Source organism: Gossypium hirsutum, chromosome A08 (genome assembly GCF_007990345.1).
Source record: "Gossypium hirsutum isolate 1008001.06 chromosome A08, Gossypium_hirsutum_v2.1, whole genome shotgun sequence".
Taxonomy (NCBI): Eukaryota; Viridiplantae; Streptophyta; class Magnoliopsida; order Malvales; family Malvaceae; genus Gossypium; species Gossypium hirsutum.
In genome coordinates, this window is record NC_053431.1 from 58117715 (window position 1) to 58135458 (window position 17744).

Consider the following 17744-nt stretch of genomic DNA (forward strand, 5'->3'; position numbering starts at 1 on the left):
AAAATAACATACAACAAATAATGAAACGTTTGGTTTGAATCTAATTAATAATAATAGATGAAATATGTACGATATTAAAATAAAAAAAGAATTAGATTGCAAGTAAAACGAGGTTCAAATGTATGAATATATCATATTAAGAATACTAAATTAAAAAAATTATTAATCATGATGCCGTCATCAATCATAAGTTGGTGTCGAGTTAATTTATGATACATTCTCAATCAACAATATTATTAATATATATAACTGACGGATGTAATAAAGCATGTATAATAAAATTAAAATATATAAAATAAAATTTTAGTTGAGTAATAAATTTAAATTTTTAGCCATTGACAAGTTCAAATCCTACCATAAACAATTTTTAAGTAAAAAACCTAAAATATTATTGAATGATATAATTTATTTTAAATACCAAATATATTTTTATCATTTCCCTCACCAAAACCAAATTAATGCTATCAACTCCTTAATTTAGTCACTTCAGTAACTCGAAAATAAAAACGTAGACATTAGTCAAATCCCTTTCATCGTCTAACCACCTTAATAATTTTGTATGACAAATTTGCCCTACCAAAAGCAGTTCATTACTGAAAAATAAAAATGAGCTAAAACTAAGAGGGGATGGCAGATTAGACATTTTAAAGGAGGAAAGAGTGAGCAGTTTAGTACCCAAGGCATTGCTTTTGAGTAGGAGTATTTGTTGGCAGCTGATTTTAATTTGGAGAAGAGAAGTATGCAATGTTCAAAGGAAGCTGTGGTTAGGTTGTTTTACAACATCTCAAGCTCCTCCTTGCTTCTCCTTCTCTTCCTTTACTGCTCTTCCATTTTGCTTTCCAAGTTCTTCTACTTCATTGGAAGTTATCCACTTATTCAGAGGTCGCTCTACTTTCAACAAACACCTAATTCCTCTTTCTCTTTTTTTATCGATCCTTTCTTGTTGATGAGAAAGTTTATTGTTTTCTTAATATTGCAGGGATCATGATGGATACGAGTTTTCCGAGGAAGAGGAGGAGGAGGAAGAAGAATATGGTGGTGATAGGTATAATTATAGGATGAACTGCATGGGAAGTGACCGCCTGGTGGCAGACATTATTCATGGTAGGGAATCACTTGTATTCATATCAGATAATAGTTTTCATAGGACTCCAAATTATGTTGAGGATGATGACCTGACAAGTGAAGATCAAGAATATGGAAGCTATTCCATCGAACAGTTGTCTGCCCATTACTCATCACCTTGTTCAGATTCTGAACATCATTGTCATGATGACAATGAAACAGAATTGCTTGTTGAAGATGAAGAGATACCAACAAAAGATGCCGACTCACTTCAAAACTTTGATGTGAATCAAGATGGTCCAACCCAGACCCCCATGGACTCACCAATATTCACAGACCTATACGAAAGTAATCATAAGGTCCACAATGAAGAAGATGGTATGTGATTATCATCCCATGCTGTACATCATTTACTTCTGATCGACCTCATATTGCTTCTACTTGGTGCAGATATTAGCAGTAATCGAGAAATCAAACAACAGGTAGAAACAGATTTTTCAAGATCAAGTGACAAGTATTTTGTTATTGGACCAAAGAAATTGGAATCTAACAAGTTACTAGTTCATGACAAAGATACAGATGAAGAAATCTATGGGGACTCTTGCACGGTTGGCTCCACTTCTAAGAGCTCCTCTGAGTGGAGAAGCTCAATAAATTGCAGAGATTCAGGGACTGATGATCCATTTTCTTCTTCTTCAAGAAGAAGTTGTCCCAAGTGGGAGTCCTACACGGTTTTCCCAAAATATGATGAAGAGATGATGTTCCTACACAGAGTTAGTGCGCAAAAACTCCAGGAAACAGGTAATACATATAATTTAAAACAACCTAGAATTTGTTGAAGAAACTAATTTACCATTCTTCTTATTGATCTATTTGAAATTGTACTTGTAGAGTCACTAAGGTCCATCCAAGCTTGCCCAAGGTCGATATCAGAAAGAATAGTCCACAAGTTTGCCACAATGAACAAGAAGCCATCAGATATCAGACACAATCCATATCATGAACTAGAAGCTGCGTATGTAGGTCAAATTTGCTTAACATGGGAAGCTCTTAATTGGAATTACAAAAACTTTGAACGTAAAAGAGCTGCACGCAAAGATTTTGACTGTCCCGCCGGGATTGCTCAGCAGTTTCAGCAATTCCAAGTTCTTTTACAAAGATACATTGAAAATGAGCCTTATGAACAAGGGCGGAGACCCGTGGTCTATGTCAGGACGAGGCTGTTGGCACCCAAGTTGCTGTTGGTTCCTGAATATCGAGGTGATCATTAAACTAATTAGCACCTATATGTTTGCTTTTCCTTTTTTCTTTTTCTTTTTTTTTTAAATATACATAGCGAGCTAACTACGTTAATTTATATACCTTCATCATTCTTTTGTTTCCATATTTTGGTTTTAAGATTACGAGGATGATCAAAGAGATGAAGGTTTTGGCTCAAGAATTTCAGCAGATTCATTTCTGGTGATAATGGAAGATGGAATCCAAACCTTCATGAAATTTCTCAAGGCAGACAAGGAGAAACCATATCAAATCATTAAAGCATTGCTTGGAAGGAAGAGCAAAGGTTTACTTGACCCAACACTTGTCCGACTCGTGAAAAAAGTTAATGCCAAAGTAAGTTGGAATAAAAATTCCCTGATATAATATAATATATTATATTCATTCCAATGATGAGTAGTGATAGGATTTAATTAACCTTATTATTATTTCCTTTAAACATGGCAGAAGAAGATGAAGCTTAAAGACCTTGGCAGGACTCACAAATGCTTAAGGAAAGGGAAAAACAAGGTGGAGAAGATGGAGATATTGATGGGTCTAATTGACCTAAAAGTGGTGTCAAGGGTTTTGAGAATGAGAGATCTAAGTGAACAACAGTTGCACTGGTGTGAAGAGAAGATGAACAAATTGAGGATTTTGGAAGGCGGTCTCCAAAGAGATTCCTCACCACTTTTTTTCCCTGCACATTGACCCACCACCATTTTATTATATATCATCATATGCAAATCCTGTTGCTTTGGTGACTAGATTCTGACTCTGCATTGCTGCACAAAATGAATATCCTAAGCAAGCTTTTGTAAATACTAATAATGGAGAGAGAAGGGTCCTACAAATCAAAGTTAACTGCATGTGGGGTATGACATGGAAATTGGAGAAATGGGAAACCCATGCAATGAAAGCAAGAGTAGTAAAGCATATGGTATTGGTAGGCCGCGCAAGTGGCTTTTTGATTTATTTTCAAAGTGAAAGACCAGACACAAAGCAAGGAACATGAAGATAGAAAGATACTACAATGGTAGCTTTATTACTTTGCTTTTACTTTTTCTTTTATAAATTAAGTGGGGTTTATCTATTAGGATTTGAGAGAGAGGGACAAATAGGGTTGCACATGCTACATTCCCAAGGATCCCCACTTTGGTCTTAGATTCAATAAGATTTTATATTAGACTTCACATTTAGAAACCCTGAAATTTATTTTGTTTATGAGTGAATAACTGTGCCAGTATAATAAAAGCTATTAAGGTGGGATAGGATAGGAGTAAGTTAGCGCAGCCTCAAAGATGTTACATTATCTTAGTGAGCAAGTTAAACATTTCGCTATCAATACAGTGTTGTTTTCTCTGTGTATTTATTTACTATTATTTTTTTCTTTTACGGTGTTAAAAGCCTTCATGTAATTATATTTTCAATTCTTATACTCTTTTTACATTTAAAATTTCATCTTTTTATTTTTAATTCTGCAAATATAATTTTTTGAATGATTAATGTCTAATTAATAATATTATCAAACAAATTTCATTAAATTAAGTTATGTGACATATTCAAAATAAAAATAAAATTATTCATTTGACTAATTTAAGTCTATCTAAATTTCATTTCGGTTCTCTAAAATTGTACTAAAATTTTTTTTAACTCCTAATCCAAATCGAAAACCTTACCATCTTAGATTCAGTATTTTAATTTTTTCTTTATTTGGTTTTCCACATGTGAAATACTATACATAAAAATAATTTTTTATTAAATTAAAATAATAGAGATACTAAATCTTTAAATTAAAAATATAAATACTAATCTTTTTTAGTATAATTATAATTTAAATCTAAACGATTTTTAAAAAAGGTGGATACTTAGTCAATAAATCATAACTTGGAGTTTAAAATACTAAATTTTTAATGCAAGAAGAGTCAGAGATTGACGTTAGTCGTTTTATCAGCATGTTTCCTTTGACTAGAGGACAACAATTTGCAAGTGATGTAATGTTTTTTTTTTCATAATAATAAATTTAGTGTTTTAATGTTTATATATTTTGTTAATTTAGTTATTATTTCAGAAGTAATTAATGTTATTTATAGAGTTAAATATTAATTTTACTCATTAAATTAAATTTAATGTATAATATGATATGCGAACTTTAATTTATTTAAATTATACATATAAAATTTTAATTTTGATTCAATTACAAACATTTAAAAAATTAAATAAATATTTTCATGTTAGGTAAATAAATTTATTGGTATATGCAAAAAGTAAGTCTAAAATGACACTACATCAAGTAAGCTAGTAATAATTTGTGAACATTAAACTAAATTTAATATTAATGTATTAAATCGCACAAAATTAAAATTTATATATCAAATTGAATATTAAATCATAGTTCATATATAACTTTAATGTATATCTCTTAATTATGATAGAATTTTTATATTTTAGTTTATACAAATAATCTTCCAAATTTAACCCAAACTTTTAATTTAATGACATTGCATTATTGTGTAAAAACCAAAGACTTTAAATGTTTTTTTTTTTGCTAAAAAGCCTTTAAAAGTAAATTCTAGAACAACTCTAATAATCGGTATAGGTAATAGGTGACTATGACATTTTTACCCTTTAAAATTATATTTTATACATATGCTTAGGTGTCATTAAAACAAACCCTTCCAATTTTAAATCGAGCAATTCAAATGCAGGAGACACCTTTATATATAGTTATAGATTATTTTAAATTGTATACTTTTTTATTGTTGCTTAGTTGTTAATTTCTTATTGATATATATAATTTTTGGTTTTTTAATTACTGAAAAAAAGAGGAGATATTTTTTTTGAATAATCTCATTTTTTGTTCTGATAATAAAACTATTCATTATCATTCCCTAACCCATAAATAGGGAAAGGATAGTGCGTTTCAGCATACTTGAATCCACGTTCTCCTGTACTGACAACAATGTTCATACCAATTGACTAAGACTCAATCGACTAAAGAGCGAATTTTTTTTAAAAAAATGGATTTGAAAAAGGTAAAATTGATCATTTCCTTGATGGTAAAAGATTTTATACTAGAAGTTAAATTGCATTTTGCCCAATTTACTTAAAAAAAAAAGAAGCAAATTAGACATTTCATGTTAGATGAAAGAGTAATTTGATATTTTCTAAAAATTTCACCCTTTTATTCTGTTAAAAATTGACATGATTGACGAAATAACCAGACAATTTCATGTGGCATACATGTACCTTATGCTAAAATACAGAGACCGATTTTTAACAATAAAAATGGATGGATCTTTTAAACAAAATGATTGATTTGCTTTTTAATCTAATGTATAGGGATTAATTTTCCCAATTTTGAGTAGAGGAGAAAAATACAATCTGACTCCTAATATAAGAGTTTTTATGGTACTTTTACCTTTTCACGATGTTGTTCTTTTTTTCTTCTTAAAACACATTTCCATAACTTTTTTTGCAATTTATATTTTAACAGTCAATAACTGAATTTATCAATATAATTTTATTTGTCATGCATGTAAAATTTCGAATTGAACTAATATCTCCATCATATTGATTTAAAATAAGGTGGGTTTGGTGATTTCGTTTGCGAGAGATGTGTCTGAGAACGATTGGTTGAGGCGGGGCTCAGAGAATACGGAGAAGTAGAGTGAAGGCCTTTTTCGATCATTTTGATTGTCAGATCCTACAGATTTTTGTAGCCGATGTGTTCAAATCGGAAGGGTACAAAGTGAACGACAAGTTTTCTTGTTGATTTTTTCTGAATAAAGAAACTGTCGTTGTTTTCTCCATGAGTTGGTTTTTCCATGGATAGGGAAAAATCTGGTATTGAAAATGATGGTTTCTTTAATGTTCTGACCAAGTTGCTGGCCAGGTTATCGATTGGGTTTTGCTTTCCTTTTATTTCTATTTGCCTTTTGGATTTTGTTTTCCTTTTGTTTTCGTTTGTCTCTTTATTCTCTGATTAGGCTCCTGTTCTATTTTAGGGCTTGGGCTCAGTTTGGTTTTGTTTTCTTATGGGTCATTTGGTCATGAACTAGTTGTTCTGGGTTGTTTTTATCCTAATTTTTATTTTTCAATGAAAACTCAATTTCCCTTTAAAAAAAGATATTGTCTATATCAATATATATAATGGTTAAAAGTTTTTTACATAGAACAAATAATTAAAAATTTATTGAAAAAGTTATCAATGTTATGAATTTCTTATTAAATGGATGTCTATCAATATCAAGATAAGTCTAGATATACTTTAGATTCTAATAGTGATTAGAAGTAGATCTCTACTACATTTATACTTCTTATGCTTATAAATAGAGACTTTGGAGAAGTTTTGTAAATATTTTGATTGATCAATAAAAATACGCTGTCTCTTTGCTCTCGCATTCTCTTTGTTCTTTGCTTTCTATTTTTTTATTTTATAATACATTATCAGCATGATACTCTTTTAATTATCTTAGTTGTGGATTAAATCAGTGGCAACTTTGGGAACCATAAAGCCTCATCCATAATACCAAAATTCAACCTTTGACCACTAAAATTACTCTTATTTTTCTATTCCGTTAGCTATTTTGCTTCTTCAAATGGCTATTTATTATTGTTGGTTGCTATTTAAATTGAGCGTTTACTTCCCTAATTTTCCCATTACTTGATGCCTTTCGCCTACTGCTATTTGCAACTCTTTGCAGTAAGTTTTTATCTATTTAGTGTTTTATGTCTAGATTAATTTTCAATCAAGTTAAATTAATTTGAGATTATTTTAATTAACTTGTTTTACTTCTTAATAAAGTTGGTAAAAGAGTATTACTCTGAATAGAAGATTTGAGTATACACTAAGAGACTCAACACCAAGATGGACACTGCAGTCTGTTGCTTTGGTTGGTGAGAAAAAAATTTTGATCTCAGCATGGATTTTGGATTTATAGAGCACAACTTAAATTGGTAAAGAGCTTCAAATTTTTTTTTCTGAGGTATGATTATTCTTATTTATTTATTTAAGTACTTGTAATAATGCTTGTTATAATAGCCAAGGTGATGACAATGGTGTTAAAGATCTTCAGGTATATTTTTTATGATTTATTTATTATATCATCTTTATTGTAATTGGAGACTGATCATGACAATATGAATAGATAGATTTTGATTTGAAACTCACGCATGTTTGTGATAGTGATTATGAAATGAAGAATCTATTAGGACGATTATATGTTCGTTCTAGTAAATCTATTGCATTTCTCGAAGTGAACGCAAGCGCAAAAGAAAATAAAAACCAATATTATTTCAATATTTGGTAGTATAAAATTAGTTGAAAGCTCTAAAAGAGCTAATATGTTAATATCTTGTGAAGGTTAATCCATTGGTTTTAAAAGATATTCATAATGGATCTCATATTGAGATTGTAAATGAGGAAAAGATTATATTTCATATGAATCAAAAGAGAATTGATTTATTGATTACTCTTGTTATTAAATTGAATTAATTGTGACTAGCTTTGTGATCTTTTGTCATCATCACCATTAAGGGGTTGAAAGCAAAATATTTGACTGTGAAAGATCTACTTCTGAGAAATAGGATATGATAATTCTATCTAAAGCTCGTCATAGTTGGATGCACCTAAAGTTGCAATTTTTTTTAAAAAAACTGAGTATAACTCTGTAGTATTCAGAATAAGTTCTCAATTAAAATTATGTAGAAAAATATTACTGATGAAAACTTGCAATAGAGAAAACTTATGTATGAAAAATCATTGATTATGTACCTGTTGTACACCTGGAAAATAAGATCTACTCTCAAAGTTTGCTACTAATAGATTTTGATTGGACTCAAAGTGTACTATTGGAGTTTAATTTGTTTATTTCTTGATTAAATTGTCAAGACTCAATACAAAAAAAAAAAGATTTTGGCATATTCCCTGAAGCGAATATTGCATATAATTGTTTGGAAATTATATTTATTTTGTTGACTTAGTGACATTATAAACTTTACATTGATTTAGACTTTTCCAGTAGTAAATGTTACAATAGTACTTATATGTGGATACAAAGTAAAAAGAATGACAGTAAAATTAACAATTTGTCACAATTTATATTGACATTATTAGTACAATTAAAATGCATGCTAAAGTAAACTAGAAGTTTACTGATAAAAATATATTTACTATTTGGCGTGACTAGTTTGATCATATATATGCAAAAATTAATTAAGAATTTATATTGACATTCATTAAAGAACCAGAAGATTCTTTAATTTAATGAATTCTCATTTGTTGTTTGTTCTTCATGAAAACTGGATGTTAAAAACTCACTACCTAAAGTTGAGATTTAATGTCTTGCATTTCTAAAATAAATATGGGCTCATTCGTTCACTATGTGGATGATTTTGATATTATATGATTTTGGTAGATGCATCTACAAAATAATCACATATGTGTTATCAACTTGTAACCAGTCGTTTGCAAGTTGCTTGTTTAAATAATTAATTTCAGATCATGTAATTAAGACAATTCATCTTGCTAATACTGATAAGTATATATCTCAGTCTTTTATTGATATAAAAGTTTGTTATTTATGCACATAATGTAACATCCCGAACCCGAAACCGACACCGGAGTCGAACACGAGGTGTTAACTGACTTTAACCCCTTATAAAATTTATTTTCCAGACACTGCCCAATCTGTGTACTAGTCGTTTTAGAAATCATATCTTGAGTTTCGTAACTCGAAAATCAGTTTCGTAATTTTTTCCAGAAACTAGACTCATGTGCCCATCTATGTATTTTTTTCTAGAATTTTTGGTCGGGCCAATTAGTACAGTTTATTAGTCAAAGTCTCCCATGTTGCAGGGGTCGACTACACTGACCTTTGCCCATTACGACTTGGATATCTCCCTGCACGGGGCTTCAATACTGATGCCGTTTGTTTCTATGAAAACTAGACTCAGAGAGTAATCTGTACATATATGGTACGACCCCTAATTATCTCTGGTTAATTTATAATGAATTTCCAAAGTCGGAGCAAGGAATCCAGAAACCGTTCTGACCCTGTCCCACAAAAATCTGATTATCTCTTAATATACTACCCATATGATCTTTTCGTTACTTCCTAATGAAAACAGACTCATCGAGCTTCGATTACATAATTTATTCATCAATTAATTCCACTCCTACTATTTTTAGTGATTTTTCAATCTCATGACACTGCTGCTGCCAGCATCTGTTACGAAAGTAACTAGGTCCATTTCATGCCTACGCTTGATCCAACTCAATCGAACATTCGTGCCATTTTCGCATGGCTTAAAGTTTACATGCCAAAGTTCAAACACAACGTAATAGCTTATACATGCCAAAATGTTCTTCTAAGCCAACTAAGAAGAAAGTACCAAAACTTGCTATCCGGTGTGATGACTTCGATGACGGCCTGACCCCGCAAAAATAGATGAGTCCAAGCAACCTATAATGGGTGACAAGAAAACACCGAGTGAGTTTATAACTCAGTAAGTCATAAGAAATGCACTACCATCCATCAATAACATTATCACAAGAGGAAACAAAATGGAACGAGGCAATTTACTCCATCCATACCGAACCATACCATAGTTTCTCCAACCTATCGATTCAGTTTCATATCAATTCATGCATTCACATTCCATATACTCATCAATAGGACATTGAAGCATTTTCATAAATCAATTTATTTTCGTTACAATCAAATGACTAAACGGCCTTTCACCCATCCTACGATAAATTTTATGTACGACTTCAAGTATATTTGTCACATAGGTTCAAACTTACCGAGCTCAACCCCAAGTATAAGCATTGCACCTATTAGCCATGTACTCAAGACACTTACCCGATCCGCTGTCCGCGATCGACTCAATAGTGTCGCACACATAGTGTCCATAATGATTCACGAATGTATATTGAGTCCGCACACTCAGTGCTATATAATCAACTCGCACACTTAGTGCTACGTAATCAAATCGCACACTTAGTGCTACATAGTCAAACTCGCACACTTAGTGCCGCATGGTCAATTCGCACACTTAGTGCATCATATTCATTTCGCACACTTAGTGCAACATAGTCAAATCGCACACTTAGTGCTGTACAATTTAATCCCGCGCACTTAGCGCCAATCTCATGGTCATAAATGGTTATACCCGCACGTTTAGTGCCGAGATCAACAACTCAGTACATCTTACCTCTTTTCTTTTCATTCAACAATTTCATCATCACATACGTACATGCATATATATATATGTATATTTATTCATTCCATTCAGCATCAATACATAAACATTATGACCATTTGAAATAATACCAACTACATGCTTAATGACTTACCTTGTGTTGGGTAAGACGGTTCCAACTCGGCTACTCAGTGATCTTTTCTTTGCCTTTGCTTGATTCTCCTCCTTTAGCTCCTTGAGCTTAATCAATAATTCACTAGTTTAACCATCTTGTTAAACATTCATAATTCAATTACACATGCTTATGTATGTTTGTATATTCGGCAACCATCCTCACTAATTACTCATGTTGATGGCCGAATGGATGTATGTGTGTACAATGTCAACTATAGCATCATGTAATTCCACATATGACTACATTTCTTAAGTTCCACATCTTAATGCCCATTATACATAATCAAATTTAACATCATATATATATTTACTCATGTGGCCGAATATACATACTCCCATATAATATCAAGTACTCACTTTAAGTATATTGCCGAATATACTTAATCATACACACACCTAACCAAAATAATTTCTAAAATCTTTATATCATTTATAATACATCTAATTATCCTTTTTCACATTATCAACTCAAATCACATACATTATTTACTATAACATCTTTACATTCGGCATTGGTGTCAACCATAGTAGCCGATTCTTCCTACTTTGTACCCATGCATCTATTAATCCTTAGTTGGTTCAAACACTTCACACACTAGGATTCATCAAATTTTTAACAAGAAATAAAATCTCTAATCCTCAAACTACCATGGCCGAACCTTCATGGAGTTGCTAAGACTCCTCATTTCTACTTCTCACACACTCTCACATCCAAACCCTTTTATTAAACACCCAAAGTCAACCATCTCCTTACCTCATCACCAAAGACATCAAAATACCAACCAAGAACGTAACATTCATGGCCGAATGTCATCTCCATCATTTAACAAAGTTTGAACCATGGCTAGGTAGATTTTGAACTTACAACTTATAATATACATGAATCTCAAAGAATAACATTAAACATACCTCAATCTAGTTACATGTATGGCCAAACTTCCTCCTAATCCTCTTCCTTAGGATTTTCGGTCAAAAGAGGTTGAAAAAGGATGAACAAAACCTTTCTTTTACTTCCTTTAGCTCACGGCAATGGGGTGTATGCATGAGACCATTATTATTTTTTTTTCTTTTTTTTCATCACCCTTCCTTTCATTATTTAATTATCATGCTTATTATTTTATTTTCCTTACCATACATCACTAACACAACATGTTGGTGACATGTTTCCACCCATAGCATGGCCGGCCACTACATATTAGGGAGGGGGAATTTGACATGCAAGTCCCCTTTTTCTTCCACATGCACTAATAGGTCCTCATGCATTGACCTATCACATTTTAAAATTTTCTCATATAAGTCCTATTGACTAAATTCACATGCAATCGACTAAATCGAAGCTTGAAATTTTCACACATTCATGATTACATATTCTAGACAATAAACATCACATTCCAACCTTTCGGTGACTCGGTTTAGCGGTCCCGAAACCACTTCCCGACTAGGGTCAATTTTGGGCTGTCACACATAATGGTTTAGAGAAATTATTGATTGAACGCCTCTGATTGATATCTAAACCATTACTTATGAGAACTAAGCTCCCTATTTCAACATGAGATTATGTTGATTTACCTATTGTATGCATCAAGCCAATAAGTTATAAATACCACCATTACATTTGGTTTTTAGTAGAGAGTTAAATATTTCTTATCTTTAAATTTTTGTATGTGTATATATATTCCAATTACTCCATCACAACACACAAAGATGAGTGAATCCTCAAAGAAAGTTGGGAATATATATTATTACGAGTCTCATTGTATTATTATATGTTTTAATTGTATTGGAGATTCAATTATGACATGATTTGTGATTACTATTTTGATACAATAGTTTTCCTTATATTAGGAGGAGTGAAATAATAACTTGTAATGAGTTAGGGGGGAAAGTAATTTGAACCAAAATTTCAACAAGGATAACTCATTACAAGTTCCAAATATGAAAATTCTTTAATAAATCTAAATGATCATATAGTGGAGATGAGTTCTCCAGAAGAGACCCAAGAGATAACTAAAACTCTAGAAGAGATTCAGGTTCCTAAAACTAAAGATTAAAATAGTGAAAATAAGAGATCTCGATAAGTTATGTCAATTTTAGAAAATATCGAACTGATAATAAAATTGGTCGACAATGGTTTTGTATGCAACATTATTGTTGAAATAATGAAATAAAAAGAGGATCTTGAATAAATCTATTGAGAAATATAGATATGGAATAAATTGGTCAAAATAAAAAGACGTAACTCAGTAACAATTAAATTTGTGGAGTTTTTGGACCAATAGTCCAAATATCTAAAGGTATAAAGCCAGTAAAGGTGAAGATGAAGTAGTTTTGCAAAACAGGATGAAATATGAAGTTTTTGCTGGAAAAAATGGATATTTTTGAAGCTTTGAGTCATACTCTCGATTAGTAAAGGTGGAGATTTGAATCATTAAACTATGGTTTTATATCTTGCTCCATGAGACCTTTACAATGGTATATCATATGCTCAAAATGGTTGAGTGATGAATGAGAAATTAATACTTAAAGTAAGCCACTTGTGAATTATGTTGAGGAAAATGGAAAGCTTAGTCTTACATTGGTTAGATATCAAGAGTGGAATATGTTTATATATGTGAACTAACTTGGTGGTTATTGAATAACTAAACTAATACTCCCCCTTGCGTGTAACGGGGTGCAAATCCAAAACTGTCGGGGTTGGGGACGCACTCGCAAGACGTAGGTGATACAAAATGTCCAGACCGACCAGGTTTTCTAGACCTGCGAATATTTTAGCCCAATATATCCTTAATTTTCCTCAGCAAAGCTTATCTTTTTGGAATGAAAAGGAGTTAATGCCTTTAATTAAAACGTTAATTAGTCAAAGATTTCCAAAAATTCTTCCCTTGAATTTATTTTAAAAGCCAAATAATCTAACAGGGAAGATACACACTAAAATTTTCTAAGTTTTCAAGATATCTTTTTCCTACATATTTTCCAATCTGTTTTTCAACGATAAACGAAGGCAAGGCTACTGTTCGTTGAGCACTGCAGCTGTGCTACTACAGTGCTCACCTTGTTTTTGTATCCTGGGAGACAGTTGACCACCGTTTCTCTAGCACCAAAGGAGCAGCTGAATCTGTCTTAAGGAGACTGTCTATACAGGCCTCAACACTAGTATAATATTTCTATTTTATTTTATTTTGGTTTCCAATTATATATATATTATTATTGTTTGATCTTGTGATTGATATAAAACTTTTTATTACTGTTATTTTACTAACGTTGTGCAACAGTTTTTTGCTAAGTCTTGACATTGATTATGAAAAGATATAATATTCTTTTGTGGTGGATGCAATAACCTTTAGATATATTATTAAACTGATAGTTCATAAAAGAATTAACTTGCATCTAATGGTTGTTGTTACAACCTTTTATAAATCACTATATAGTAAAGTTTATATTAAAAATCCTTGAAGGATTTAGAATAGTAGAAGCATATTGAAATTGTAACACCCCGAACCCGAGACCGACACCGGAGTCGAACACGAGGTGTTAACAGACTTTAAACCCCTTATAAAAAATATTTCCCAGACACTGCCAATCTGCGTACTAGTCGCTTTAAAAATCATATCTTGAGTTTCACAACTTGAAAATCAGTTTCGTGATTTTTCCCTGAAACTAGACTCATATGTCCATCTACATATTTTTTCTAGAATTTTTGGTCGGGCCAATTAGTACAGTTTATTAGTCAAAGTCTCCCATGTTACAGGGATCGACTACCCTGACCTTTGCGCATTACAACTTGGATATATCCTTGTACAGGGCTCAAATACTGATGCCGTTTGTTTCTATAGAAACTAGACTCAGAGAGGAATCTATACATATATGGTATGACTCCTAATTATCTCTGGTTAATTTATAGTGAATTTCCAAAGTCGGAACAGGGAATCCAGAAACCGTTCTGGCCCTGTCTCACGAGAACCTGAATATCTCTTAACATACTGTCCGTATGATTGTTTCGTTACTTTCCTATGAAAGTAGATTCATCAAGGTTTATTTACATAATTTATTCACTATTTAATTCCCTTCCTACTATTTTTAGTGATTTTCCAAATCTACATCACTGCTGCTGTCAGCATCTGCCTTTAAGGTAGACTTTACCTATTTCATGGTTTCCATGATTCAACTAGCCCTTTTTGCATAAATAGCACAATTTATGATAGTGGTTAACCATTCCCATGGCTAATCCTTGTCAAGCATATCCACACCGAATGATTATAACATTATACTCAAACACATATAAGCCATTTTCGCATGGCTATCCAAAATTATACAAGTCCAAAGGGTCCACGACCCACAACAAACGGGTAGTCCTATACATGCCATTTCGAAGTTCAACCAAAATTGTACCAAAAGGGGGCTTTGATAGTGTGGGCGACTTTGACCTCAAGATCCCGAGTCCGATAGCTGGAGAACCCAAATCTATAAAACAGAGGAGCAATGAAACGGAGTAAGCAATTTATGCTTAGTAAGTTTTGAGCAATGAATTCCAGCACAACAAAAGTATAGCATTTATATAGCTAAACGGATAATTTCATATGCACAAATTTACGATATCATACTTGCTTCACATTATCAACCCTTATGTACATACACAAAAGATCAACTCGGCCAAAGGCCGGTAGCTCGTTTATCAACTGAGCGAATACTTATTTGTAAGGGCTCAACTACATTCAAGCACATACGAAACATACCTCAATGTCGGGATGTTTCGAGAGTATTAACTGGAATTTTACAGCAAGTTCATTCATTCCCAAATCACGTACCTTCGGAATTTAACCGGATATAGCTCCTCGTTCAAATGCCTTCGGGACTTAGCCCGGAATTAGTATCTCGCACAAATGCCTTCGGGCTTAGCCCGGAATTAGTATCTCGCACAAATGCCTTCGGGCTTAGCCCGGAATTAGTATCTCGCACAAATGCCTTTGGATCTTAGTCCGGATATTGTCACTTAGCACAAGCCTTCGGGACTTAGCCCAGACATCATTCAAATAACCATGCACATTTAACAATAAATCATGGCCCATTCGTATTTCATTTTCGTTAGCAAAACTCAAACACAAGACATTTATCATTCTTGCAAATTCGGCTCAATAGCCACACAAAGAGCATGATTTTAATTTGCTTAAAACATGATCTAATCACATCATAATTTAAGCTCTCTTACTCAAGAACTTACCTCGGATGTCGTCGAACGATTCCGATGGCTATTCGACCACTTTTTCCTTCCCTTTATCGGATTTATTTCCCCTTTGCTCTTGAGCTTAATTAAACAAATAAATTGATTTAATCATTTGAGCATCGAAAAGAGGAACATAAGGCACTTAGCCCATATTTATACATTAGACTTTAAAGTCACATACATGTGAAATCATGCATCAACTCAACATATTAACCCACACTCCCCTTTAGCCGATTGTCCTTACCAAGATATAGGCATCAATATGTTTGCCTCTAACCGAATTCATGCAACGCCAATCCATCTCATGTGGCCGAATATGCATGTCTACTTTGAGGCCAAATTATATTCTTAGTACCACATATAAATGACATACATTTTACTAACTAATGCATTACATATTATAACTCAATATGTATCCATCATTTAGTCCATAACTAAACCACCACCATATATAAACATATACTTTGGGGTGATATATATATGTATCATACCAATACATCATGTGCATATATATATATATATATACAAGAGCCGAATCACAAGGCTAATTATAGCCATCTCATATATTTTCATCCCATACCCGAATGCACAAGTACATTATAATAGCTTCCAACTTAATTCATCATAAATTTCCCCCTTTTTTTCTTCATGGCCGAATGCTCCTTCCACTTTCACAAAGCATGAATTTCATCATCCAACTTACAAGCTTACAATCTCATGAAGTTTAACCTCATGGTACCTATCAAACTCTCACTCATTAGCTTCTATCATAAACCTCCAACAACACCAAATAAACATATACTTTGGGGGTCTATGGTAGAACCAAGAAAGGAACTCATAGATATCAAGATGTGAGCAACTACCATTATTCATCTAAGTTTAGCATGAAACACAATCATCACCCTTATTAATCTTTTATAGCCGAAAACCATACTCACCCCCAAAATCGAAATTTCAACATGGTTTACAAAAATCACTTGATAACTCACTCAATATCAACTAAAATTTCAAAAGCTAGTACAAACTTCCTTACCTTAATAGTGACCTAAGATGACCGATTGCTTCACTCCCTTCTTCTTCCTTTCAATTCGGCCAAGAAGAACCAAAAAAACACAACTTGTTTTTCTTTCTTCCTTAGAACATTCGGCCAAGGGGAAATGAAGAAAGATGGACACTTTTTTTTTGTTTTTCCTTCTTACTTTCACGGCAATGGGGAGGGGAAGAAACAATTACACACATCCTTTCCTTTTTCCATTTCTTTATTCCCCATACTTCTTATTATATTTTATCCTACATACCTCACTAGGCCAACATGTTCCCAACATGTTTCCACCCATAGCATGGCCGGCCACTACTTATTAGGGGGAATTTGACATGCAAGTCCCCCCTTTTTTTCCACATGCACTAATAGGTCCTTACGCATTGACCTATCACATTTTAAAATTTTCTCACATAAGTCCTATTGACTTAATTCACATGCAATCGACTAAATCGAAGCTTGAAATTTTCACACATTCATAATTACATATTCTAGACAATAAATATCACATTCAAACATTTCGGTGACTCGGTTTAACGGTCCCGAAACCACTTCCCGACTAGGGTCAATTTTGGGCTGTCACAACTCTCCCCCACTTAAGAAATTTTCGTCCCCGAAAATCTTACCGGTAAATAGGTTTGGGTATCGTTCTTTCATCGAGCTCTCGGTTTCCCAAGTAGCTTCCTCGATCCCGTGTTTGAGCCATAACACCTTCACTAACGGAACCCTTTTGTTCCGCAACTCCTTTACTTCACGAGCTAGGATACGCATCGGTTCTTCTTC

The 17744-nt window shown here is 32.7% G+C and overlaps 1 protein-coding gene across 1 annotated transcript; it reads left to right on the forward strand.

The window, feature by feature from the left end:
- The first annotated feature begins 637 nt into the window (after positions 1–637).
- Positions 638–3778, forward strand: LOC107946779 (uncharacterized). Its single transcript, XM_016881237.2, has 6 exons — positions 638–882; positions 980–1443; positions 1516–1866; positions 1957–2325; positions 2465–2679; positions 2791–3778. The coding sequence occupies exons 1-6, from the start codon at positions 740–742 to the stop codon at positions 3031–3033; spliced, it is 1785 nt and encodes a 594-aa protein (XP_016736726.1). The 5' UTR covers positions 638–739; the 3' UTR covers positions 3034–3778.
- The last annotated feature ends 13966 nt before the right edge of the window (positions 3779–17744 follow it).